Source organism: Vidua chalybeata, unplaced genomic scaffold, assembly GCF_026979565.1.
Source record: "Vidua chalybeata isolate OUT-0048 unplaced genomic scaffold, bVidCha1 merged haplotype W_reject_6, whole genome shotgun sequence".
NCBI classification, from domain to species: Eukaryota; Metazoa; Chordata; class Aves; order Passeriformes; family Viduidae; genus Vidua; species Vidua chalybeata.
Genome location: NW_026530355.1, coordinates 984,107 through 1,010,609, shown reverse-complemented (window position 1 = coordinate 1,010,609; position 26,503 = coordinate 984,107). Strand labels below are relative to the sequence as shown.

The 26,503-nt window shown below is 56.8% G+C and overlaps 3 protein-coding genes across 10 annotated transcripts; 1 reads left to right on the top strand and 2 right to left on the bottom strand.

Moving 5' to 3' along the window:
* Positions 1 to 428: 428 nt before the first annotated feature.
* Positions 429 to 4,670, top strand: LOC128783244 (serine/threonine-protein kinase pim-1-like). 3 transcript variants are annotated; one of them, XR_008429049.1, is made up of 7 exons: positions 429 to 1,080; positions 1,227 to 1,277; positions 1,482 to 1,848; positions 2,492 to 2,671; positions 2,927 to 3,076; positions 4,048 to 4,184; positions 4,468 to 4,670. XR_008429049.1 is itself a non-coding variant. In XM_053933883.1 (6 exons), the coding sequence occupies exons 1-5, from the start codon at positions 529 to 531 to the stop codon at positions 3,031 to 3,033; spliced, it is 1,257 nt and encodes a 418-aa protein (XP_053789858.1). In that variant the 5' UTR covers positions 429 to 528; the 3' UTR covers positions 3,034 to 3,076; positions 3,267 to 4,313. The 3 variants fall into 3 exon arrangements, 1 of the variants encoding a protein (XP_053789858.1); XR_008429048.1 differs by having other exon boundaries at positions 3,305 to 4,184; XM_053933883.1 differs by lacking the exon at positions 4,468 to 4,670 and having other exon boundaries at positions 3,267 to 4,313.
* A 1,494-nt stretch (positions 4,671 to 6,164) lies between these two features.
* On the bottom strand, positions 6,165 to 11,733 carry LOC128783243 (uncharacterized). Its single transcript, XM_053933882.1, has 14 exons — positions 11,128 to 11,733; positions 10,796 to 10,860; positions 10,204 to 10,352; positions 9,734 to 9,881; positions 9,301 to 9,488; positions 9,076 to 9,213; positions 8,686 to 8,800; positions 8,372 to 8,512; positions 8,001 to 8,177; positions 7,712 to 7,867; positions 7,451 to 7,552; positions 7,102 to 7,204; positions 6,773 to 6,829; positions 6,165 to 6,483 (listed from the first exon to the last, which is right to left on the bottom strand). The coding sequence occupies exons 1-14, from the start codon at positions 11,246 to 11,248 to the stop codon at positions 6,284 to 6,286; spliced, it is 1,860 nt and encodes a 619-aa protein (XP_053789857.1). The 5' UTR covers positions 11,249 to 11,733; the 3' UTR covers positions 6,165 to 6,283.
* Positions 11,734 to 21,734: 10,001 nt separating this feature from the next.
* LOC128783245 (olfactory receptor 14J1-like) lies at positions 21,735 to 25,268 on the bottom strand. Of its 6 annotated transcripts, none has more exons than XM_053933885.1 (3): positions 23,150 to 25,268; positions 22,997 to 23,062; positions 21,735 to 22,730 (listed from the first exon to the last, which is right to left on the bottom strand). In XM_053933885.1, the coding sequence occupies exon 3, from the start codon at positions 22,705 to 22,707 to the stop codon at positions 21,787 to 21,789; it is 921 nt and encodes a 306-aa protein (XP_053789860.1). In that variant the 5' UTR covers positions 22,708 to 22,730; positions 22,997 to 23,062; positions 23,150 to 25,268; the 3' UTR covers positions 21,735 to 21,786. The 6 variants fall into 6 exon arrangements, with proteins under 6 accessions (XP_053789860.1, XP_053789861.1, XP_053789863.1 ...); XM_053933886.1 differs by having other exon boundaries at positions 22,997 to 23,939; positions 24,227 to 25,268; XM_053933888.1 differs by having other exon boundaries at positions 22,997 to 23,939; positions 24,934 to 25,268.
* Positions 25,269 to 26,503: the final 1,235 nt, after the last annotated feature.

Below are 26,503 nucleotides of genomic sequence, written 5' to 3'. Positions count from 1 at the left end.
CACCTCTAAGATGGGTGACTTAGGGAGCTCTAGACACTCGAAAATACCATGAGCTGCACACAGTTTGCCTTCCCATTTTTGCTGGAAGCAGTGCTGGACCCTTAAGAGCAGGGCCAGGGAATCCTCCAGCCAGGGAATGTGCCCCGACAGGGTTTGATCCTCAGCAGGGACAATGCACAGCAGCGAGCGAGGGGATTTCTCTGCCCCTGTGCAGGAGTCCAGACTCTGGGTTTGGGCTGAACAGGGCAAAGTTCCCGTGTTTGGACAGGCTCAGGGGCTGTCCCCGGGGAGCGCGGGGCTGGGCGCGGGGGCGAGCGGGCAACGGACAAACGGACACGGGGACAAACGGCCCTGGAGCTTCAGTTGCAGCGGCAGCAGCAGCAGCAGACAGAGCAGCGAAAGCAGCAACTTTGTGGAGTCCCTCTTGCTCCTCCTCTCCCTCTCCCGCTGTCCCGCAGCCTCTCCCGCTCTCCCGTTCCCGCTGTCCCCTCCTCTCCCGGTCTCTCTCTCCCCATACCCGGCCAGGCCATGCCCCTGGCCCGCCCCCGGCCCCGGCCCCGGCCGTCCCGCCGCGGTCTCGCCCCCGCCCGGCTCTGGCCGTGCTGGCGCTGGCGCTGCTGGGCGGGCATCAGTGCCTGGGGCTGGGGCGGCATCGCCTCCCTTTGGCTCCGCCTGGCCCGAGCCCGGCCCCGGCCCCGGCCCCGGCCCCGGCCCCGGCCCCGGCCCCGGCCCCGGCCCCGGCTCCTCCCGGGCCCCGCGGAGGACACAGGCGGCGCAGCCGCTGCCGCTGCCTCCGCTGCGGCTTCCCCGGCCCGAGCTCCGCCGCTCGGCAGCGCGGCCGCCGGCCCCGAGCCGCCGCTGTCCCGTTGCCAGGAGCGAACGCCTGGGGATGGCCGGCCCGGGGCGCTTGAGGGGCGCTCGGGGGCCGCTCCTGGCCCCGGGCCGAGCGCTGACAGCCGCGTCCCGCCGGCAGGGAAGGCGCAGCAGGGCCTGCAGGAGCAGTACCGGCTGGGTTCGCTGCTGGGCCGCGGCGGCTTCGGCAGCGTCTTCGCAGCCACGCGGCTCTCGGACGGCGCCTCGGTGAGCGGCGGGGCCGGCGGCGGGAGCAGGAGGAGGGGGCGGAGGAGGAACAGGAGGAGGAGGAGGAACAGGAGGAGCAGGAGGAGGAGGATGGGGCTGGGCAGGGCGGGCGGCGAGCTGAGCCCGCTGCTTCTCTTGGCTTGCAGGTGGCCATCAAAAGGGTGCCACAGAACCGCGTCCTGCACTGGGGCGAGCTGGTGAGTGAGCGGGGCCAGCGGGAGAAGCCGGGGCGTGCCGGGCGGGGATGAGCCGGGGCCCGGCAGGGTGGAAGCCGCCGGGACGCCTGGAGGGAGAGCGGGCGTGGGGCCAGTGCAGGGCGCAGAGCATCCCGGGCTGGGCGAGGGGTTCCCGAGCCCCGGCACGGCCTCAGCCCCACTGACGGCATCGTGCTCCTCCCGCAGCCCGACGGCACCAGCGCACCCCTGGAGGTGGTGCTGCTGGCCAAGGTGTCCACTGGCTTCCCCGGTGTCGTCCAGCTGCTGGAGTGGCTTGAGCTCCCCAACGACATCGTGATGGTGCTGGAGCGCCCAAAGCGGTCTCAGGACCTGCACCATTTCATTCGGGCACGGGGGTTCCTGTCCGAGGAGGTGGCGCGGGAGCTGTTCCGCCAGGTGCTGGAGGCCGTGCGGCACTGCACCAGCTGCGGGGTCCTGCACAGGGACATCAAACCACGGAACATCCTGGTTGACCTGGCCACCGGGGAGGCTAAATTGATCGACTTTGGCTGTGGCACCTACCTGCAAGACACAGCCTACACTCACTTTGCAGGTGAGTCCACACAGGGGTGTGCTCCCGGTCCCAGCATCTCACGGCCCAACATCTCCCAGCCCAAGCTGGCTGTGGCATCGGGGATTGTCCCTTTTGCTGCCCTTGATGGCACTGAGATTTCAGCCGAGTTGCGTTTCAGCAGGGCTGGGTGGGGAGCCAGCTTCCAGCCCTGCTGGCAGCCTTTGCCCACCACTCTGCCCAGGGCTGGGGCTGGGGCTGGGGCAGCCAGCCCAACAAAAACACCCGTGGGTGGGGGTAGCAGAGAGGGGGGGCCAGAACCTGTGCCCCAGCCGGTTTGGTGTGCAGGTGAGAAAGGGCTTGGACTGCTCCACTCACCTGGTTTGCTTTGAATTCATCATGTTCTTTGGGGCAATGCAGGCAGGGAGGATGAAGGCATGGTTTTCCCCACCAGTGAGTGGGTTTTTCCTTGTCATGCCTGGGCCTTGCCAGGGCTCCTGCTGCCCTCTTCCAGCACCTGTGGCTTCTTTTCCAACCCCAAGTCTGTACACAAGTCCCAGGTGCTGGCCAGAGGGCAGAGGTCACCCCGTGTGCCACTGGGGCAGCCCCTGCATGCCCAGGGATGCTGGGGCCAGGCTCTGGGAGCAGCAGCATCCCCCTGCTGAAGCCCATCTCTATTCCATAGGAACACGGTCATATAGCCCCCTGGAATGGATGCATTTTGGCTGGTACTACGGCAAGGCAGCTACTGTCTGGTCCCTGGGCATCGTGCTGCACCAGATGGTCTGCGGGGAGCACCCTTTCAGGGGGTGCCAGAACATCAGCTGGGACCATCAGCTCTCGCTGCCACAACGGCTCTCTCCAGGTGGATCCTCATCTCTGGCCACAGGGGCAATACCAGTGCTGGGAGACAGCAGCAGCTCGTGAGCATCCCGCTCTGGCAGCTGCTGAGGAGGGAGCACATGTCCTGCTCTCCTGCTCTCCTCCACAACTGGGAATTGATGGGAAAGTTTAGGCCCAGCTCTGAGCACATCCAGCATGGCCTGGGCACAGGAATAGTGGGGCAAAGCCAACAGGAGCCTTCTCCAACTGACCAGCGGGTTCTGGTGTCTCTGCCCAGAGTGCCAAGATCTGATCAGGAGGTGTTTATCCATGCTGGATATGGAAAGGCCTTCGTTAGAAGAGCTGTTGTGTGATCCCTGGATGCAGGACATTCATCTGCCCTAGAAGAAGGGAAAGAGCCACAGGCACACTCTGATGCAGGGCCCTGGTAAGTTACAGCTCCACACACGCGTTGGCAATCAGAAGCACAGGAACCCAGACTTTTTTGTGCTGCCTGTGTCACTGCCCAGAGGTCATCAGATGGGAACACGCAGCCCTTATGCTGGAGCTGAGCTGCTCTGCCCAGCACTGGTGGCCGCCATCAGAGCTGGTTCTGCTTGTCCTTGGTTCCCTGACAGCTGGGGCCCTGGGCAGAACCCTGTCAACCTGGTCTCAGCCCCAGGGAAGGAGAAGGAGCCCCTGGAGAAGCTGTAGCAGGTGGGGCTGCTGCTGCTGGAGACAGCGAGGACGACATCAAGGATGACAACCTCTTGCTCCACCTGGTCACCGGCAGGCTGAAGATGACGTCACTTTGATTCTGGCACCTTCTCCAAAGCCAGGCTCCACAGGGAATTTGCAAATGAGTCCACACGCAGGGCATGCTCCCAGATTTGGGCATTGCACAGACTGGCCGGGAACCAAAGGTTCCCCCTTTGCTGGGGCAGATGCAGCTGATCCTTCAGTCGGCTGCCCAGCTGCTTTTGGCAGGGCTCGGGGCATGGGCTGGGGTGGGTACGAAATGGGAGTGGGCTCCTGGCCCTGCCAACAGCCCCCACCACCCACCGTGCCCCAGGCTGGGGCTGGGGCTGGGGCAGCCAGCCCGACACAAACCAACCCCCCCATGGTGGAAGCAGAGGTGGGACTCCAGAACCTGTGCAGGGGCTGCTTTGATTTGCAGGCAAGGAAGGGCTTGGGCTGCTCCCCTGCCCTTGTTTGCTTTGGGATCACTCTTATTTTGGGGGGCAGTGCAGGGGGAAGGGAGAAAGCCTGGGCTTCCCTCACCGTGGGTGGGTTTTTCCCTGGCATGCAGGGCTTGGGCCTTCCTCAAGCCCCAGACAGAGATATGATTTTTGACCTTTTTTCTTGTTTCCCCTTTTTGTCTGTAATCTACTTTCAATCATTTGTTGTGTGTTTTTCTAGAGGAAGCGTTCTAGGTGGAGTCCAGTCTGGATGGGGAAGTGCTTGGGAGCAGCTGCGGCGTGGATGGGCCGTGCCCTTGGAGAAGGCTGAGGACATTGTTTGGGACCAGCTTTTCTTCCAACAGTGGATGGCGTCAGGTGGGTCCCGTCTGCTTGGCATGGTGGGATCAGAGCTTTGGGGAGATGGCAGCGAGCACAGGAGCATCCTGCTCTGGGCAGCTGCTGAGGGCTGGATGTGCCGTGGCTGGCTGCAGGCTGGGCACATGTCCTGCCTTCCTGCTCTGCTGCCAAAGGCAGCAGTGATGGGCAGCTCTGGGCACCGCTCTGGGCACGGCCAGCATGGCCTGGGCACTGCGGGCAGCTGGGACAAGGGGACAGGAGCCTTCAGCTGAGGGGCACTTTCTGGTTTCTCTCCTTGCAGCCGGACTCTGCAGGTGCTGAGGCTGCTCTGGGCTCTGCCAGGGCTCTGCTGGGCTCAGCACCGGGACAGAATCAGCCAAAGAAGAAATGGTGTGACCTGCAGCACAGACTTGCTTGAGCATTTCAGCAACACAGCTCAAGTTTGCAGAGTGCACACCTCCAAGGGAAAACATGCCACCACCCAAAAATTAAACTTATTCAATAGCTTCTGAAATGAAATCAGTCTGGGATGACCCCAAATGCCATTTTTCAGCTTGCTCAAGCTGTAGCTCAGGCCTTCTCTGAACAATTCTCTCCCCACCTGCCTTTTTACTTCCCAACTGCTCCCTCTTTTCCCCCAGTGAGTTCCCAGCCCGTGGCAGTCTCCATCACACTGTTGCCTTCCTTGATGCGCCTCACCACGAGGAAGGCCGAGCCCCTGGCTTAGGGACTCATCCTGTCACTGGCTGAGGAGCTGCAATGTCTCAGAGGTCTGGTTGGATTTTAGTGGCATTCAGAGCTGCTCTCCAGCCCTCAGCTCTCCTCACTGCTGAGCTCCCACTCCCTTTTCCTTGTCCTTTCAGCAGGGTGAGCTCTGTGAATCCCCTTGAGCCTCCCCACTCTTCCCAGCCCATGCACCCACCTCAGTTAGGCTGAAGCTGCAGTTTCTCTGTCTCCTCTGGCACACCAGTCCAGTCCCCTGTGCGGGGAGCCCCAGCCCCAGAGCGCAGCACCCAACAGTGCCGTCCGGGCTGGAGCAGCTGCCCTGCAGCCCTGGCTTGGCTCTTGGTGGCAAGGGAATGCTCCCTGTTTGCAGCTGTCCCTGCAGGATGGCCCCAGGGCAGAGCCCAGCTCCCACTGCAGCCCTGAAGCTTGGGGCAGACAGTGGTCCCAGAGCTGAGGTTCATGGGGAGCACCCGCAGCTGTGCCTGGCACTCTGTTGCCGTGTGTCACAGTGCAGGCTGCCTTGTACTGGCTGAATGGACCAGCCCCTGCTTTGACTGACAGGGGCCTCGCCCATCACATCTCTCCCAAGGCTGCAGGCATTTCACAGGCCAGAATCTGAAGGGGTGCAGAGATCAGACCAGTGAAATTATCCAGACTGGCTTTTTCAAAGGCCCCTTAGAAGGAAGGGCTTGAGCACAAACGCTCTCTGATTGCCCCATGAACATTGGGCTGAGTGGTCTCTTTGGCTCCAACCCACTTTCCTCCTCGAGCCAACGTTACCCACTGCCTCCCACATCCCCCCCGTGCCTTCCCACTGCCTTGTCCTGTCAGGGCTTTCGCAGCCCCTCATCCCTTGGTGGCCCCATCCCCTCAGGGTCTCCCTCAGCCCGGCCAACCTGCCCGGCAGCAGCGCCACAGCTCCACAGGAGCTCCCGAGGAGCCCCATCCAGAGGCACCTCGGAGCCCTCAGCAATGCAGCCAGCAACACACGGGCAGGAGGACACAGATGGCGGTTCCTGCCTGGGACAGGGCTTGTGGCCATCTCCAGGCACCGGTCTCACAGGGACCCCTGGAACTCCAGCCCCTGCCCACCGGCTCTGTTGGCAGCACAAAGGCTTCAGCAGAACCACCAAAGGCCAAGGGGCTTCTGGCCATTTTCCCTGCAAGCCTGCACGTGCCTGGGCAGCTTGCTGAGCCCAGGCACCCTTTGCTCCCTCTTCCCCTATGCCCTGCAGAGCCTGGGCAGCAAAAGAAAGATCCTGGGAGTCTGTCTATTACAACACATCCTATATTTATATCCTAAAGAAAAGCGAAAAGAACGAAAGAACAATCTTGAAGAAATTAAACACTCCTGCTGGCTCAGGTGGCCCCAGCAGACAGAGCCTCTGGGATCAGCACTCTGCACAGCTCCAGCAGCGCAGCCAGCCGAGCCCCAAGAGACGAGGCCGTGTTCTCCATGCCCTGCGGAGCTGATCATGCAGGCTATCCAAGATGGAATATCCAGCTCTATCTACTGCCTGGAGGATGTACAACGTTTGAATTGCCAGGCTTCCAACGGCAACGCTGATGTCATTTGCCGTGCCTTCAAGGGCTGAAAGAGAGAGCAACAGAGCCATGGTCAGATCCCGGATCTGAGGGGACCCGAGGAGACCTCCCTGCCAGGGCCATCCCAGCCGGCCCCGGCCATGGCCAGCAGGGATAAGGGACAAATGGGATCAGCCCGAAGCTGCTGGCCACGAATCCCCCAGGGGGCCCTGAAATCTCCGTGTGCTCTGCCCACGCCGCCCCTCGTCCGCACAGGGAGCAGAGCCCTGCGCAGCCGGGGCACGGCTTGCAGCTCCCCCGCCAGCCCCCGCTGACAGCCCGCTGCCCTCACTCACCCTCACAGATGAGCTGGAGCTCTTCCTTCTTCCCCCTCAGCTGCCGCCCGGCCATCCCTGCCAACACAGAGCCTGTCACGGCCCAGCGGCACAGCTCCCTGCCAGCGGCGCTGCCAGCCCTGTGGCCACACGGCCTCCTGGCCCGGCAGGGCTCAGCCGGGCCCTTGCCGCACGCTGCCGCCCAAGGGCACGGCTGCGAGAGGGCGGCAGCAGCGCCCAGGCCAGCCGGGGCTCCACCCCACCGGGCCCGGATGGCGCTGCCGGGGCAGCAGGCGGGGCTGGGGCCGAGCTGCGGCGGGGCGGGGAGGGAGCCCGGGCTCGCGGCTCACCCAGGAACCTGATGGCCGCCTCTCGCAGGGGCTCCTGTGGGCTCTCCAGGTAGGGCATGGCCTGGCGCAGGTGCTCGGCCGCTCTGCTGCTGTCGTCTGCCAGCTGGAGAGAGCGGCAGGAGGGAAGGCTTGGCGCGGGCTCAGCCCCTGGGCCGGGCACTCCCTGCGCCCAGCCCCAGCCTCCCCTGCCCGCACCGCCGTGAGCTCGGGCCCACAGGAGCCTGGAGAAGAGCCCGCGCCGCCTCTGGCTGCAGCAGCGGGCAGGGGCACAGCTGCCAGCCCCGCACACTGAGCACCGCGGTCAGGGGGATTCTCCAGCCTGAGGCTGGCACTTCCAGACCATCCTTACCAGGCACTCGGTGAACTTCCACAGCTTCTTCTTCTTCACCACTTTTTCCAGATCCCTCCTCTTGAGGAACTGGGCCACACAAAGCAGCGTTTCCTGAGAAGCCTGAAGAGCAGCAGAGATGCGGAGATGGCCCCACAGCCCAGGGCGCAGGACCTGTGTCCCTGTGCCAAGGCCTGGAGGAGGCTGCAGCCCAGCAGGCGCCAGGGCAGGAGGCAGCTGAGCCGCCTCCCAGGGGGACAGCAGCAGCCCACAAGTCCTCACCCGTGCCACACGCCCATCCTCATCCTGGCAGTGGAAGAAGAGTGGCAGCAGACTCTGGCGCACGTGTGTCTTCAGGGCCTTTTTGTCCTTTTGCAGTGGAAGAGACAGCAATGTTTGGAAGAGCAGGATGGAGAGCAGCTGCACCTGGCTATTGTCCTGTATGAAAGGAAGAAAAAAAGACCTGAGCATCGGCTGCACGGGGCTCAGCTTGTCTCAGGCCTGGAAATCCACAGGGCACAAAGTGTCCGGGCAGCAGCCAGTGGCTGTGGCTGGAGGCAGCGAGCCTTACGTGGTCAAAGAGTGGCAGGAGCGCCTCAACCAGCCGCAGTGCAATGGAGCTGCCTATCAGCATGTCCTTGTCCCAGGAGATAAAGCTGAGGAGCATGACAGCCATGCTAACTATCTCTCCATCTGCGTCGCACAGGAGCTCCACAAGACTTTCAGTCAGGCTCCCCATTTTTTCACTCTGTGCGGAACACAAGTTTGTGAAACGCCATCCTGCTGCCGCAGGGCCTAGAGGCCAAAGGGCTGTTGCGGAGCACTTGGGCAGCTGAAGCAGGAGGCAGGAGAGCTGGGAGCAGCTGCCCCAGTGCCTAAAGCCCAGCAAAGCCCAAGCGACTGCATTCCCGAGAGCAGCCTCAGCCTCTGTCCCCTTCTCACCGTCGAGGGATTGTCAATGAGCTTGAGAAGGGCCCTGAGCGCCAGGCGACGCCTGTCCCTGCACTTGCTGTGCAGGTGCCTTGACAAGATTTGCAGGACTCTGTTAGCACTGCCTCCACTCAAGTTCAGGCACTCGAGGACCTGAAAGGCACAGGGCAGTGACAGGGGACCCGGCCGGCAGGAGCCCGGAACCGCACAGGGCTGGCCCCAGGCAGCAGCACAGGGCGCGGGCACCCGTCCCAGGCAGCTGCGGCTACGAGAGGGCAGAGAGCTGGAAGGCAGCTGAGCGAGGCAGCGCTGGCCATCAGGCTCACCTCCACAAGGAACGCCAGGGCGGGCAGCTCCCAGCGTGGCTTCAGTGTGTTGAGCAGCTGGAGCAGGTAGCGAGCGATCCGGGAGCACAAGGGGATGGAGACACGGGATATCTCCCTGGCAGGAGAAAAAGTAACCAAGACTTTGGGCCGGGGGACAAACCTCTCCCAGGACAGACTGACAGAGGTCTGGTCTTTCCCCAGCATCCTGCAAGGGGCCCTGGGCTATTTGGGAGGCAGCTCCTTGTGGGTACCCTCCTCTGCCAGCCTTTTCCAGTCTGCTTGGCTGTGCCTCGGTGACAAGGCCCTCTGGCCCACAACCACTGGGACTGTGTGGGGCACCCTGGGCACAGAGCACAAATGTCAGAGGCAGCGGGGAGAAGGGGGTCTCACCTGGCCAGCAGACCCACGGCATAGTGGTGGGTGTCAGCACACAGCAGCGTGTCCCAGCCACGCTTGCGTTCCATTGCCAGCACCACATCCTCGTGCTCCATTTGGCAGAGCAGGGACTTGAGGGTCCGCACTGCAAACCTGCGTGCAGAGCAAAGCCCAGGTCACGCTGGGAGCACTGGCTCCTGCCCAGGGATGTGGCAGGGACAGAGGAGTGGGATGGAGTACCTGTTGGGGCTGGTGGCAAGGCCGTATTGCTGCTGGCATCCCTTCCAGAAGGTATCGACCTCCTCTGGCATATCCAGAGTGCTGAAGAACACTTGGAAGAGCAGATGCACAAGTAGGTGGGGGAAATACACCGTCACCATCTGTGGGACACAGGGCACCTGGAGGATCTTCCACATCACCACAGTTGCCTGCAAAGGACAAAGCCCCCCGAGACAGCGCTCAGTGCCGAGGTGTCCGTGTGGCAGGGCCCGAGCACGGGAGGGAGAGGCCCGGAGAGACGCAGGGGGAGCAGCGGGCCTGGTGCCCCTGAAGCTGCCCCGAGGCCAGGTTTCAGCCCAGCGCCTGAGGCAGGGAGATGCAGTGGGGCAAGGAGGATGGAGAGCTGCTGGGCAGGTGGCCTTGGGACCAGCAAAGGCCAGTTGCAGAAACTCACAGCCAGGACAAAGACACCCGTTTTGTCCCCATCAGAGGTGAATGTGCTGTGCTCTGGCCAACTCCCCAGCACATCGAGGAGCATCAGCTGCACTGGCTCGGCAGTCCTGGGCGAGCACATGATGCTCTTCCACATGGTGAAAGCAGCTCTGCGGGGTTAGAACTCTGTCTCAGGGGGGTCTGGGACACAGCACCGTGGCCTGGGCAGCAGCGGGGACCTGAGCTGGCTGCCGGCTCTGCCTCTGCCCACTGCCCCTCGCCAGCAGCACCCAGGCAGCCCAGGCCTGTGGGGACAGGCCCCTGAGGGGCAGCGAGGGAGCATGGCAGCAGGCTCGGGGGCTGAGGTGCCAGGGCTGGCAAAGGGAGCAGCCAGAGGGCCCTGGGGACTCTCTGTTGGTCAGACACCTGGCACAGGCTGTACAGGCTGATGGGCTGGGGAGCCCTGAGCCCTCTGGGCAGGTGGCCCCATACCTGTCACAGGATGGGGCCACACACAGGAGTGTCATTACTACGTCAGCAGGCTGTTCTTCAGTGAGATCCAGGAGGGCCCTGTTCAGCCTCTGCTCAGCAAACTGATTGTCCATGAGCCACTGGTGGATGTACCTCACCATGGCGGGCACCTGGAGAAGGCACGGGGAGACTTGGAAAGCTGCCAGAGGGAGGAATGTCCCCAGCTTCCCCAGAGAAGTGCTTCTCTTCCCACCACACTGCCATGGCCTCAAAGGCTTCCAGCGACCTGGTGGTGTGGCTTGGGAGGCCAAGCAATTCCTGGGAGGATCAAACCCTCAAACCATAGGCTGCTTATTTGCTTTGGATTGCAAAACCCCCCTCTACGAGCATATCCAGCAGGGCAGCACAGGTCTTGGTTTTGAAGGTGTGTGAATATGCTCTGAGCCCTTTGCCCATGGTGCTGGGCTCTTCCTCCTGAATCCTCTTGATGAATTTGCAAAACAGATGTTGGAGAAGGGCAGGAAGCCAGGGATGTTCCACGGAATGCTCCAAGCGCGGTGCTCGGCTGAGCGGTGACAGCAGGCCCAGCCCAGGTGGGGATGGCTGCAGGTACCTCCACTGTTCTGCGGAAGAGGCCACGGGCAGGGTCCTGCTCTTGTGTGCGGTCCACGGCTGCATCTGGCAAAGAGCGAGCGCAGCCAGAGCTGAGGGGCTGCGGGAGAGGCCGGAGAACACAGCCCAGCCCTGAGCTCCCCAGGCAGGGACAGCCCCGGGATGCCCCAGGGGATGGAGCACGGCCGCTGCGGGGTGTCTGCCCGGCCCCTCTTCCGTGCTGTCCGTGGGCATGTCCCCAGGGGATGGGATGGGATGGAATGGGATGGGATGGGATGCCATGGTGCCAAGCTGGCTGCAGGCACCAACCCTAAGCCCAGCTCTGCCACTCACCCTCCTGTAGAGTCTTCAACCGCAACACCTCTTTGATCTCCTCTACTGGGGCAGCTCCAGGGCCTTCTTCCTCCTCCTGCACCCAGGCCAGCTTGGGCCCTCTTAGGGATCTCTGCTCCATGGCAGTGACTGGATTTGAGGCTACTTGCAGGAGAGATGCCTTGGAAAAGCTCCGAGTCAGCGAGTCCTGCAGTCGTGCCTGGAAGGCACCTTCAGGAGAGAAACCTCAGGAAGGCTACAGGACAGCAAGTCCTGCACTCTGGTCTCGAGTGCTCCTGCCACAAGGACAGGAGACTCCTGTCAAGGATTGTGGTCTGGCCTCGAGGGCACCGGTGGCAGGGATGGGAGATGCCTCCGGGGCACCAAGTCCCTCGGTCTGCCCTCAAGGGCACCTGCAGAAGAGAAGCCTCGGGAAGGCCACAGGCCAGCAAGTCCTGTGGTCTGGCCTCGAGGTCAGCTGCAGGAATAATGCCTGGGAAAAGCTCCGGGTCAGACACGAACGAGTGCGCTGTGCGGGGGCTCCTCACGGCACCGCTCTGTCCCGTCCTGTCCCGTCGCGTGCTCCAAGCACTCTGGCGTGCTCTTGTCACCGCCAGCTCCTATGTCACCCTGTGTCACAAAGGGCCCTTGGACACGCTGTCCTGTTCCATGACACGGTGACCACGCAGCACCGTGTCACAAAGGGCCCCTGCACACACTGCCCCCTGCCCTGGGGCCGCCCCGACCCACCCAAAGTGGCCCAGGTTGGAAGGAATTCCTCACCCCAAGTGTCTAAGACAGCCCAACAGGGTCTTTAAGAATGGCTGAAACCATCAGCAAACGCTGCCCTGCTCTGCGGGCTGAGGGCAGCAGAAGGAGCCCCCAGGGCTGCCGACGCAGCTGTGCTGGGAAGGGCACGGGGCCTTCCACAGAAGCTGGCACGGCCTCCTTGGGACACGTCCCGGCTGGTGGCCATCCAAAACCCATGGGTGTGACACAGACAAGGAACGTGTGGGCCACAGCACCAATGCTGCTCTGAGCCCTGGGGCCCGGGGAGCGCTGACATCAGCAGGTGTGGCAGAGTCCCTGCCCAAGCAGACCTGCCACCCCCCGGGCCCTGGCAGCTCTGGTGCCCTTCTCCTGCCCCAGAGACCTGTGCCCGTGGGGGGCTTCTGTGCCAGAGGGAGACAAAGTCCACGTGCATTGGGGGCTGCGCTCCTGCCTTCAGGGGCTCTTGGCAGGAGCACCTGGAGCAACTGCTGGCAACACTTGGTCTCTGTCAGAAGCTCTTACTCCATGCTGAAATTATTTTCTCATTGAAGTTCTTGCCTTCTGCACAAAAACACCTTAGTGGCCAAGGCACGGAATAATCTGGCAAGTAAGAATCCTCAGTTCAGGAAAGCTTTCCTTCCCATTGTTCAACTCAAGTAGTTCCAAAAATTTGCAAACTTCCCAAATTAATTGGGATGGCCTGAGGAGGTGAAGATTTGGAATTTTGCTTCCCATCTAAAAGCAGCAACTCATTTGCCTTAACCTCATCCACCGAGGGTCACTTCACAGCACCTAACACTACACAGAATAAGGGCAAAACCAAGGGCCATTCTTTGGTTTTCTATGAAGGGATGATAATATCCTAATTGTCTTAAGGAATAAAAGCTCTCAAGAAATCAAAGTCCACTCAGTGGTACAAAAGTAGCCCAAAGAAATGAGTAGATGGCAAAAGGGCGAATCCTCCCCCTGGTACAGATATCTAAGTGGCCAGTAAAGTGCAGCTCTCCCCTCTTGTTCCCTGCAGCAGAATCAGGAGCATGAAGAGGAAAAGTCACAGATATTCTTTCTGCCCTCCCTAACCAAAGCTGTGCCAAAGCACAGATGCTGCCTTCAAAGTGACTCCAATTCCAGCCTAGACCTCTCCCCTTCCACACAACTCCTTCTCCAACACCCCACCAGCAGCAACCCCCCCAAACTCCCGCACAGAAGCCCTCAACACCCTGCCAGGAGCCCCAGCTGTCCCCGTCCCTCCACAGAGCTTTCCCAGCCTCCAGCAGACGCCCTGGTTCCCTGCAGGTGCCGTGGGATGGCACTCAGGAGGATCTGCTCCAAGGCCTTCCTCTGGAGCAAGCTCAGGCTGCCAGGCCTATGGTTCCTGGATCATCCTTCCCACCAAGCCTTCCTGTGCACGGCCGTTCCATTTGCACCTTTGTGCTCAGCTCGGAGTTCTCCACTGAACCACGAGTGCTGGGGAATGATGGAGAGCAGCCTGGTGTGGTGGTTTGACATGGAAGTGAATTTTTTCCAGGAAGTTGGGTCAAACCAATCAGTGGTCAGGTTTGGATATTGGTACCTGGAGTGACCACTGAAAGTATGGACACGCCTCTGAGAACACAGGGGGTTAAAAGCAAGAACTCCCAGGGGAACTCTCTCTTTGGTTCCGGTCATCAGAGAGTGCAGACTCTCCCCTGCCCAGCTACGGGCTGGGCGGGGGCGGGGAAGCCACGCGGCCTTGTCCAGGTAGGCCGAGGGGCTGAGGGTCTGGAACCGAGCCAGCTCCTGTGGACGGAAGGGTGGAGAGGAGCGGAGATGCCTTTGTTCCCCCCCCCAAGAGGGAAAGAGACAGAGAGCCTGGCGGCACCTGGAAATTTGCCAGCAGAGGAGAAGGAGAAGGCGGGGGGGATGTCCAGCATGGGAGGCGGCGGAACACCGGACTGAGATATCAGCCGTCCAAGGAGTCTGAACGTTTAACCCTTTCCAGGAAATGAGGGCTTTTTAAAAGTATTACTCCTCCTTGATTTGTAGTGGAAGAGAGATAGTCCGGGACTTGAGATGTTAGAAGAAGAAATATTTAAGTGGGAGGAGATGATGAAGTAGCTTTTGGCTGGACTTTTCTTGTTAGCCATAGACTGAACCAAAATCTCCTGCAATAGAGACTGCATTTTAGGGGGATGCAGTGGTGACCCAGGGAGACCTGTTTCAGCTTCGAACAGCACAAGAATGGCGAGAAACGAAGAAAGCTGAAGAGGGAATGGTGATACCCTCTGTCTTCGGGAAGAAGATGAGTCCTGTTTTTGGACCCCTCGGCCCCAGGGGAAAATGGGGGGGACTGTAGTCCCAGGATGAGAAACTGAACTGTTGTATTTTTGGGTCTGTGGCAAAGCATCCTTAAAGGAGCCCTTTGAGCAGTCTGTCCATGCATGGTGGTGAGAGCACTGTGACATGGAATGGAGAGTGTCACACTGGCAGATTTTTTTTTCCGGGCGGTTGCCATGTGTGACAGGGAAACACAGGGGGGCAGCTGTGTTTCCTGGGGGGTCTGTGGTGCAAGAGAGACTTCACTCTCCCTTGATAGTTTGAGTATAGATTACCTGAAGGGTGGTAATTTGATCAAGAATCCCGGGTGATGTTTCATGGCTGGGTGTTTTTGGAATTGGGAGGAGGAGGGGTGGTTTAAAAGGTCTTCATCCTGGATTTAGTTTATGTGTTTTCTGTATTAGTAGTAGTTTAATAAAGTTTTTTCTTTGTTATTAAGCTTGGGCCTGCTCTGCTCTGTTCCTGATAACATCTCACAGCATTTATTTAGGGAAGGTGCATTTTCATGGGGAGGATGGCATTGCGCCAGTGTCCAACCATGACATTGAGTTTTTCATAATACTCTCAATGTGTACGAAAGTTGTCATAAGGAAGTATTTGTGCAATCCTGCTGCCTTTAGGAATTGTTACAGGTGGTTGTAAAGCACAGGCCATGATTTCTACTTGCCCTATGAAATCTGCATCTATTACTTCGGGTAATGCAATTACTCCTTGTTTGCTTGTTGACGACCTGCCAAGTAAAAGTCCTCCGGCTGGAGACTCAGCCCTGAGCACAGGGCCTTTTACTTCAGCTGGAATCAATGTTACCTCTTTGTTGCTCAGGGTTACCTCTACTGTGGTTGCCACGTCCACTCCGAGACTCCCTCGGGTGGCTGGGACGCGCTGGTATAGGAAACCGTATTTTTCATCTGTGTCGAAGGGCTGTGTTGGGTTGAAGGGGTGTGTACTTGTGTCTTTGTGCGGAGACAGGTCACGCTGCTCTGCATGTTTCTTGACGGTTTGTGAGCACAGGCAGCGGTGGCACGAGTGTCAGAGTTACACACATGACACCAAACAGTTTTGGAACAGCTTCGCCGCATATGCCCAAATTCACCGCATGGGAAGCAGGTAGCAGTTTTAATCTTTCTGTTATTTTGACCTTTTATTTTAGCTTGCCTGCCTCTGTTTCCAGACAGAGCAGCTGCAATTACATGACCTTGTTCCTTTAATGTTTCTTTCATCGCTGCCGTGAAGGCGGCTGTCTGATTATTCTGTTCTGCCCGAGTGGCTCTCATAAGCATTTTGTCAACTGGGCTCCCTTGGGGTAATGTTGCCAGGATTGCTCTCATTCTGGCATTTGTTCCTTCAAAAGCGAGAGTGCGGAACATATGTTCCTGGAGTTCAGGAGGCAAATCTGCATTATCTTTTATTGCTGCTGACAGACGGTCTAGGAATAGTCCACAGGGCTCTTTTCTTCCTTGGCGGACTGTGGTATAAGGTGCAGGATTTTCTTACCAGGTACAGACAAAAGAGCTCAGTGGGCTAAAGTCTGGGCAATTTGATGCATTTGAATAGGATATGGTAGCTGAACCTGTGTGTTAGAATAGGGTCCTTGCCCACTTAGCATGTCTGTCTGTATACCATACAGAGGGTCTCCTACTATTAAATGTTTATTTGCTTCTTCAACTGCTAATCTTTTCCATTCTCTTTCAAACAACAAATACTGAGACAGAGTGAGGAGAAGGGAAGCAACTCTTGCACAGTCAGCAGGGGCAAGGACATCTGCTGTAGAAATAAACGGAATAATTTGTTGGGTAGCTTCTGATCGAATACCATGGGTAGTAACTGCTTGTTTTGCTGGTTGCAATATTTTCCAATCATGAGGTTCCCAATTTGCTTAATTATTACTGACAATTGCAGGGCAAGCAAGAGAACTGGCAGCCTGCCATTCACCTTCTATGATAGCATCTCAGATCACACCCGACCATCGCTGTTGAATTGGATCTTTTTCCGGCCTTGGTGCCTGCGGGGGTATTGCAAGGCATCCGGGCATGGGTGGAGCAGTCGGCTCCTCAGGGGTGTCACAGGGACTGGGATGGAAAGGGGTGTCGGAATAGTCTTTAGCACTGACACAGGGTCTGTTCGTTTTTCCAGTTGTTCCTGCTGTATGGATAATTCTGCTAATTTCTTTAACACTTCTTGAATTGAGTCATTAGAATCTGATTTTTTAGCTTTGTACTTAGATTCAGAGCGCTTTGACCTTCTAACTCTATCTTTTTCCTCTCCCTCGGACTCAGCTGACAGCATAGATTCGTCTGATGCTATGTCAGGCAAAGGAGGGCACAGGGAAGGGCAGCATTCTTTTCTTTTCCTTTCTGCCCGCAAGCTGAAGCTGAATTTTTTGGCCTTGCATCACCCACCGCCTCAGGAATTTCTTCTATTTCTGCTGCTTCAGGCACTGCTTCCATATCTCTGGCTTCTCTTGAAGGGAGATCAGTTACTTTTTTCTAATTTTTGACCAGCTGCAGCAGACTCTGATGGGGCAACCTCCTCTTTTTTGTGATGGATTATTTAGCAACTCTTGCAAATTAGAGCAAACAGGGGCAGAGATTCCTTTCATGGGGACCTTTCCAACTCCAAAAAAGTTAGCGAGACATGATGGCTTGGAAGGAACTTGTTGCTTTGTTCCACTCACATCGCCTCCCAAATCCTCAATGGCTGCGGCAGCTACCTTTTTCTCAGCTTTCATAGTCTCTGATGTATTGGTGATAGATTTCCAAGTAACTCCTAACTCCCTTGCTTCTTTTCCATTTTTTCCACCTTCTATCCTGATGTCCCAGAGGTAGTTTCCTACCTCTTGCCACTCAGGTTCACTAAAGAGCAGGGCAGGTTCAGAAAGCTTTCCTTTTTTTACATGCCCATTTTATTAGGGCTATTACTTCTTCTTCTTTGGTGTCCTCACCTCTCTTTGAGAGGATAGTTGTCAGTAATTTAACTGCCGCGTCTAATTCCATCCTGGTCTTACCTTGGCAGGGGCTTGATTGGCCGCTCAAGCTCCGGACTCTGCTCTTGCGTTTGCCTACCAGGCCTCTCCTGCCTCCAGCTCTCCGGCTCCCAAATCAGGTGCTTACCTGATGCTTGGGAGCCTTCCGCATTTAAGTGATCTGCATTTAAGCAAAGGAGTCCCTGTTCATGGTGCCAGTATGAAGGGGGTCCCACGGAGAGCCGGCCGGAGTAATGACACTCAAACCACTATGGCTACATGTCCTCCTCCTTTTTGGTCTAATTTATCCAAATTTTATACCTTACTGCCTTACATCATACAATAGCTAATTAACATTCATTGGTTAAGGTCATATGATTACATCTACAAGTCACTTATTGATTGGCTGTTATACTACAAGCGTCTGATCAGGTTATAGTACGTGACAGTTTTCAGCATCCAGCATAGACTATTGTATTCATACAAAGCTTATTGTCTTTCCAAGGATGTCCTAAATACTTCTCAAGTAACTAAAGTATCTCCGTAATCTGCAGGCCAGGGTTGTCCAGTTCCTGCAAAGAAATGCCATCAAGGATATCATGCCCTTGTTCCATGAGAAATTCCTCTACCTTTCTCTAATGTCACACAGCTGGTCTCTAATGTCACAGCCTGCTCTGTGATGTCATAGCCTGCTCTGTGATGTCAGACCTCTGCCCTGTGATGTCACAGCTGACTCTGTGATGTCACAGAGACAGCTAATGATACCATAGTTGCGCAATGACCTCACATAACCCACTCTGTGATGTCATATCCCACTCTGTGACCTCATGTTCCCAGATGATAAATTGTCTCCACCTGCTGAGCACACACAATGCTCCTTCTGCAAAACCCCGGGCCTATGGAAACCACAAAATGCCCATTGTGTGAGAAGGGGAACTGAAATTCACCAGCCTCAGTGTCCTGCCAGCTCAGCCAGGCTGACGGGAACATTGGGGTCCACGACCACCAGGGACCACCAGAGAGACCCCCCAGGACAGAAGAACGCATGCAAAATGGGAGGGGAAATGTGTTCATGATTTTGGGGAAATGATTATCATCTGTGTGTTTAGTCCCAGACAATCAATGAATATGTGTGCAAAATACAGAATATGAACAGAAACTTTCCTGCACTCAGCATGCTTGGCTTTGGGAGGAGCTCTCCCCCGTGCATCCGGCTGAATAAAGAATGCTGCTTCCTAATGCTACATTGGGGTTAAGGAGTTTTCTGTTTTACCGAATTTTTGGTAACTCCCACGTCCAAGGAAAGCTCTGTCTCCTGCTGTTCACAAACAGAGAAGGGCTGGTGGCAAATGTGGTGCTCAGAGGCTGCCTGGGACACAGTGACCATGAAATAATCAAGTTTTCAATGTTCTGTGAAAGAAGGAGGGGCAGCAGCCAAACTTCTACACAGGAATTACGGAGGGCAGACCTGGGCTTATTCAGGATGCAGATTTGGAGAGTAGCGAATCAAGTACTGATTCTTTCAGGGAAACAGCCCTTAAAAACAAAGAGGTCCAGGAAGGATGGACACATCTCAAGAAAGAAATCCTAAGGGGGAAGGAGCAGCCTGTCCCTCTGTGCCCAAGTTGAGCCAGAGAGGAAAAAGGACTGTTCTGTGTCTGCATGGAGCTTTTGTGGGAAGTCAGGAAAAAAGAGGGTGCATCAACCTTGGAGAGAAGATCAGGCATGTCAGGAAATCTTTCAGGATGTTGTTAGGTCGTGCAGAAAGTAGAGTGGTGAAAGGTCAATTAGAGCTTAAGCTGGCCACTTCTGTGAAAAAGAATAACAAGTGTTTTAAAAATAAACTAATAGCAAAAGGAGGGATAAGTAGAACTTCTACTCTTTATTGGATGCAGTGGGGAATAAAGTAACTAAAGATAAGGAAAAGCTGAGCTGCTTAACGCCTTCTTTGCCCCAGTTTTCAACATTAGGACAGGTCATGCTCAGGACAAGTGTTCTCCTGAGCTGGTGGATGGGGACAGGGAGCAGAACAGCTCCCTGGAATCCAGGAGGGAGCAGCTGGGGACCTGCTGAGCCACTCAGATGCTCCCAGGTGTCTCTGGCACCAGATGGGATCCATCCTAGGGGGATGAGGGAGCTGGTGGATGAGCTCCCCAAGCTGCTCTCCATCATTTACCATCAGTTCTGGCTCACCAGGGAGGCCCCAGAGGACTGGAGGTGCCAGTGTGAGCCCATCCCCAAGAAGGGCTGGAAGGAGGATCTGGGGAACTGCAGGCCTGTCAGCCTGACCTCGGTGCCCGGCAAGGTTCTGGAACAGATCACCCTGAGTGCCATCACAGGGCACCCACAGGATGGCCGAGGGATCAGAGCCAGCCAGCGTGGATTTCAATGTCTGCATTGATGATCTGCATGAGGGGACTGAATCCACCATCAGGAAATTTGCAGATGACACCAAGCTGGCTGTGAGTGTGGATGTGCTGGAGGGTAGGAGGGCTCTGCAGAGGGACCTGGACAGGCTGGATCCAGGTCCAACAAGGTGAGGTTTAACAAGACCAAGTGCCGGGTCCTGCACTTTGGCCACAAAAACCCCTGCAGAGCTACAGGCTGGGGACAGAGGGGCTGGACAGCAGCCAGGCAGAAAGGGACCTGGGGGTACTGATGGACAGCAGGCTGGACATGAGCCAGCAGTGTGCCCAGGTGGCCAAGAAGGCCAATGGCTCCTGGCCTGGAGCAGGAATGGTGTGGCCAGCAGGAGCAGGGCAGTGATTCTTCCCCTGTACTGGGCACTGGTTGGGCAGCACCTCAAGTGCTGTGTCCAGTTCTGGGCCCCCAATTTAGGAAGGACATGGAGGGGCTGGAGCGTGTCCAGAGAAGGGCAACAAGGCTGGTGCGGGCTCTGCCACACGAGTCCTGTGAGGAGCAGCTGAGGGAGCTGGGGTTGTTTATCCTGGAGAATAGAAGGCTCAGGGGAGACAAGGTGGTGTCAGGGCACAGGTTGGACTTGATGATCTCCAAGGTCTTTTGTAGCCTGGCTGGTTCTGTGATTCTCTGCAAGCACCCTTGGAGCAGTTGCAGGAGGAGCCCTGGGCCTCCTCTTCAGAAGCTGCAGCAGCCCAGGTCCCTCAGCTTCTCCTCACAGCCCCAAAGCCCATCCTGTCAGTCCTGCAGAGCCTCTGCAGCTCCTCCTCCTTGCCCAGAACAGGGAGCCCCACAGGCAGACACAGCAGCCCAGATGTGCCCCCCTGGCCTGGGGTGCCTCTGGCAAGGGAGCAGCACGAGGCAGTGCAGGAGCCTGCAGACAATTCCTGCAGCATTTGTGGGATGATCCTGCTCCCCAAGGGATGTTCCCATGGTGCCAAGTCAGGAACTGAAATGGGGAGTGGGGCCAGAGAGGAGAGGGCAAACAGGGATGGGCTGTTTGCAGGGCAGGGAACAGGGCTGGGCAGGAGAAAGAAATTTGTAGAAGGAAGAGTAAAGAAAGTAAAGGTAAAGCCAAGGAAATGCTCAGGGCAGTTTGGGGGTGGCTGCCAGGCAGCCCTGGCTCTGAGCAACAGCGTCTGCAGTGGGACAGGGAACTCCCAGATGATGGGAACAAACTTTCTGGCTGAGTGCAGAGGCCAGGACAAAGCTGAGTGGTTTCCCTGGCGTCCCCCAGCCCTTCCTGGCCCCAGGGCTGATGGCATTTGTGCTCCCTCAGGTTCATGTCCTCACAGCAGCAGCCCGGGGGTGCTCCCGCCTGCTGTGTGCAATGCAAACAGGGGCTCCTGAGCCAGTGCTGCCGTGTCTGTGCCTGCAAGGATGGGGCACCTGTGTGAGCTGGGGGAGAGGCCAGGGCTGCAGAGGGGGGATGTTGTTGGCCACTCCATGAGGACGCTCTGGGACGCTGCCCTGGGCTGTGCAGCACACTGGGGATGGATCAGCCCCTGCTCTGCTGCTCCTTCCCGTCTCCCCCAGGGCCCTGGCAGAGCACCAGCCGTGCTGTTTGCCCCCAGCCTATCCACGGCCAGCCTGGGGCTGCTGACGGGGGTTTTCTGTGCTGAGCATTGGCCTGGCCGTGTTCTTGAGAGAGCCAGGGCAAGGAGCCTGGAGCCCCCAGGCCCTGGCCTGAGGCGTCAGCGCTGCCCCAGCAGTGCCCATGGCCTGTCCCTGCTGCAGCCCCGGCACTGCCACCCCCAGGACTGTGCCCGGCCCCGAGAGCACTCAGGCCCTGCAGCAACACCAGGGCCACCAGGGCAGCGGGGCAGGGCCACGGGAGCAGCACTGGCAACACCAAGTGCTGCTGCTGCTGCTGGGCACAGCTGCTGTGCCAGCACTGATCTGCCCCCAGCTCTGCACACAGACATTGCTGCTGCAGCTCCAGAGAAGACAACAAAAGGGCATCTCTGCAGAAAACTTTGCTGGGAGATCCTTGAGTTCCTTTAAAGACACCAAGAGCGCAGCCCCTCATTGACACAGTCTGTGGCCCCAGAGAAGGTGGAGAGAAACAAAATGAGAAATGGCAGAAACAAAGACATTGCTTTGGGGATGATATTGAAAAAGAAAAACAAAGAAAACGAACCTCCAAAACGAAACCAACAAGAAGAATCAAAGATTACTTTTATTTGATGTGATTTGGGGAATAGGCCATAAGTCTACTGTTTCTGAAATGGTCCAGTCATCAGTCTCCACGGTGCAGCCTTGAGCTCCTGGTTCCTCAGGCTGTAGATGAGGGGGTTCAGGGCTGGAGGCACCACTGAGTACAGAACTGACAGGGCCAGATCCAGGGATGGAGAGGAGATGGAGGGGGGCTTCAGATAAGCAAATGTGCCAGGGCTGAGGAACAGGGAGAGCACAGCCAGGTGAGGGAGGCAGGTGGAAAAGGCTTTGTGCCGTCCCTGCTCAGAGGGGATCCTCAGCACAGCCCTGAAGATCTGCACATAGGAGAAAACCATGAACAGCAAACATCCGAATCCTAAACAGACACTAACAGCAAGAAGCCCCAGTTCCCTGAGGTAGGATTTGGAGCAGAGAATCTGGGGGATTTCACAGAAGAACTGGCCCAGGGCATTGCCATGGCACAGGGGCAGGGAAAATGTATTGGCTGTGTGCAGCAGAGCATTGAGAAAGGCACTGGCCCAGGCAGCTGCTGCCATGTGGGCACAAGCTCTGCTGCCCAGGAGGGTCCCGTAGTGCAGGGGTTTGCAGATGGACACGTAGCGGTCATAGCACATGATGGTGAGAACGGAAAACTCTGCTGAGATGAAGAGAAACAGAAACAGCTGAGCAGCACATGCTGAGTAGGAGATGGTGCTGGTGTCCCAGAGGGAATTGTGCATGGCTTTGGGGACAGTGGTGCAGATGGAGCCCAGGTGGCTGAGGGCCAGGTTGAGCAGGAAGAAGAACATGGGCGTGTGCAGGTGGTGGCCGCAGGCTCCGGCGCTGATGATGAGGCCGTTGCCCAGGAGGGCAGCCAGGGAGATGCCCAGCAAGAGGCAGAAGTGCAGGAGCTGCAGCTGCCGCGTCTCTGCCAGTGCCAGCAGGAGGAAGTGGCTGATGGAGCTGCTGTTGGACATTTGCTGTGGCTGCACAGGGGGACCTGTTCATGGAGAAAGGACAGGGAAGAGTTAGAGGAGATACCTGTAACCAAAATCAAAGCCATTTCCCATACACACTGCCCAGGAATACAGAGACACACTTCTGTGTTCAAGAGTTCTGGGGTTTTCTTCATAAGCTCCCCTATATTTGTCCTGGTGTTCTTGGATGTCAGAAACCCTCAGCATTTCTGCTGCCATCAGGGAGAACAGAGCAAGTTCTGTGAAAGTGGAGAGTGGGGAGTGAGGGGAGATGGTCTGTCCTTCTCACCTGTTCTGAGTTTCTCTGGGCTTTAACCTTTCTCTGGGGGAGGTTGATCAGCTTCCCACATTTTCCCTAAAAAAAACCCCAGGTACAGTGGAGAGCAGATGGAGCCCAGCCCACAACCACAGCCCAGCTCCACATTTGTAGCCAAGGACTCACATTGCTCATTTTACCAACCCAGCAGCATTTTCAGTGTCAGAACACCTCTGTCTTTCCCCATCAATCTTACAACTCAGAGATGCTCTAGGACAGGTTTGCATCCTGGATTGGAGCTCCCAGCTTGGACTGAAATCTCAGGGAGACTTCCAAGAATCCTTCTGATGGCATTGGATGAAGGGAGATGCAGCTCCTTCCCTGGCTGCACTGCCAGCATTGCCCAGAGCTGGGCCCTGGGGACAGCTGTGTCACCCTGAGCGAGCTGTGCCCCCTGCCAGAGCCCCCAGTGCCGGGCAGCTGCTCCCAGCCCTGTGCTCTGCAGAGGGAATTGGGCCCGGGGCTGCAGAGCTGCCCCACGGCTCTGCTGCAGCTCTGCCTGCACAGGAGGGGCTGCACGCCTTGGAGCCCCGGCCCTGAGGGCAGAGGCTTGGCTGGGGGCACAGGAGGGAGGGGGCTTGTGCAGAGGGAGGGGCTGCACTGGAGGGGATCCTCTGCACAGCTCTAAACTCTCCCTGCCACAGCACTAATGGGTTTTGTTTTCTCTCCTTGCCTGATCTTCTCTCTGCTTCCTGGAGATTTTCCTCCTGCAGGTGTTTCCCTGTGCCTGATCTCTCTGTGCCAGCACTCACAGACCCCAGATCTCTGTGCACTCTCCTTGGCCTGACAGAACCCTGCCTGTTTGCAGGGCACTGGCTGGGGGCAGCTTCTGTTTGCAGCTTGGAGAAAGGACTGCTCAGACTGAGCCTGATGGCTCCAGCAGAGGTGATGCTGCTGCTGTCCATGGGCAGAGTGGCTGCAAGCACATTAGGGATCTACTGTGAACCTGTACATCACTAATAGTAACAGATGTCTCAGGCACTTGGCAAAATTAATAATCAATAATTCATAATCAACATTTATTATTCATCCATCCCTTCCTGGAATATTAGGAAACTGAATACAAAGTCTTTGGAAATCTCCTAATTTTTATCAAATCCTTGTCCTGGAAATATTCTGTGACTGATCAGAACCCCTCAGCATGTCAGAGCTTCATGAGCATTTCACCTGGCCTGCACCAGAAATACTCAGAGTTGTACTCACAGGGTCTGTGGGCATTGGGATGTTCCAGCTTGAGGAGATCACTCCAGGAGCTGCAGCTGCCTTGTCCTGCAGCCAGAGGTTCCTGTGCCAAGGGCTGGCAGTGATTCTGCCCCAGGCACTTCTCAGCACCTTCCCAGCCCTGACTGATTGAAGCTCTCTGTGCCTCTGGGCTGTGCCCGGGCAGGCTGCAGGCAGTGCCCCAGCCCTGCTGGGCTGGGAGAAGAGCTGCTCATCCAGAGAAATGTGCTTTTGAAGCTCTTCTTGGTTGCCAGGATCACCCTCTGTGCCAGGAGCCTGGCCCAGCTCAGCAGCACAGACACAGCACAAGGACTTGAATGACCCTCTGGGGCTTTGTGCTCAGGCCCTGAACATCAGGCCGTGAGAGGGAGCTGCAGAAACCTCTCTGTAGGAGGAGGGGTTGGGGAAGGCAGTCTAGGGTTGCCATGGGAAACAGCAGTTGTATGAGTTCTCCACCCCCTTTTGTAAGAGAATTGTACCCTCCCCCTGTCCTGTCAGTTATTGTTCAAGTCTGCCCCTTATCCTAGAATCTTTTCTGTTCCACGTTTTCCCTTTGGTTCTTCCACCAAGAACACTCCTTTCCCTTTTCCCCACGGGTTAATGTTATATTTCCCCTCCCTTTAGCCTTCTCCCGATTGTACCCTCGAATGCTAAACCCTCCTACCCCTACGCAGTAAAAGAATCCTCACCCCGCCCTTCGGAGCTCTCAGAATCGGCCTCCCTTCTGCTTCGTTGTCTCCCTGTCTGCCCCTTCTGCGACCCTTCAATAAACGAGCAGGATTTCAGCAGCCCGAGTGTCCCTCCCGTTCTTCTGGTGGACCCTCAGATGTACCAGCTATCCGAGCTTCGTGCCGAGTGGCTACAAGCCCCCATGGCTCGGCAATCATGGAACTTTGTGGAACCAAGGCTCCATTGTTACCCCCCAAAACTAAAAATACAATTTTGATATCCTCGTGAAACCAAGGCTCCATTGTTACCCTCCAGAACCGAGGAGACCATTGTGACATCGTGGAAACTCGTGGAACCAAGGCTCCATTGCTACCGTCCAGAACCAAGGACCCCATTGTGAAATCATGGAACCTCATGGAACCAAGGCTCCATTGTTGCCATCTAGAAGCCTAAGAACATTGTGATGTCATGGAATCTCATGGAACCAGGGCTCCATTGTTACCATCCAGAACCGAGGAGACCATTCTGACATCACGGAACCTCATGGAACCAAGGCACCATTGTTACCTTCCAAAACCATGGAGACCCTTGTGACGTCATGGAACTTCGTGGAACCAAGGCTCCATTTTTACCGTCCAGAACCAAAGAGACCATTGTGACATCATGGAACCACGTGGAACCAAGGCTCCGTTGCTACCGTCCAAAATCTAGGAGACCATAGTGACATCATTGAGCCTCTTGGAAACAATGCTCCAATCTTCCCATCTGGAACCATGGAGAAACTTGTGACATAATGGAACCTCATGGAACCAAGCCCCCATTGTTACCGTCCAGAACCGAGGACGCCATTGCGACATCATGGAACCTCGTGGAACCAAGGCTCCATTTTTACCATCCAGAACCCTAAGAGCATTGTGACACCATGGAACATCGTGGAAGCACGGCTCCACTGTTACCATCCAGAACCGATAAAAGCTTTGTGACATCATGGAACCTTTTGAAACCAAGGCTCCATTGATCCAATCCATAACCGCGGATACCATTGTGACATCATGGAACCTTGTGGAACCAAGGGTCCATTGCTACCATCCAAAACCTAGGACACCATTGTGACATCATGGAACCTTGTGGAACCAAGTCTCCATTCTTTCCGTCCGGAACCATGGAGACCATTGTGACATCATGGAAACTCATGGAACCACGGCTCCATTGTTATGCTCCAGAAGCAAGGAGACCATTGTGACATCATGGAATCTCGTGGAACAAAAGCTCTATTGTTACCGTTCATAAACGACGAAACCACTGTGACATCATGGAACGTCGTGGAACCAAGGCTCCATTGTTACCCTCCAGAACCGAGGAGACCATTGTGACATCATGGAACCTCGTGGAACCAAAGCTCCATTGTTACCCTCCAGAACAGATAGGGCCATTGTGACATCCTGGAACCTCGTGAAACTGAGGCTCCATTTTTACCATCCAGAACCCTAAGAGCATTGTGACATCATGGAACATCGTGGAAGCACGGCTCCATTGTTACCATCCAGAACCGTGGAGACCATTGTGACGTCATGGAACCTTGTGGAACCA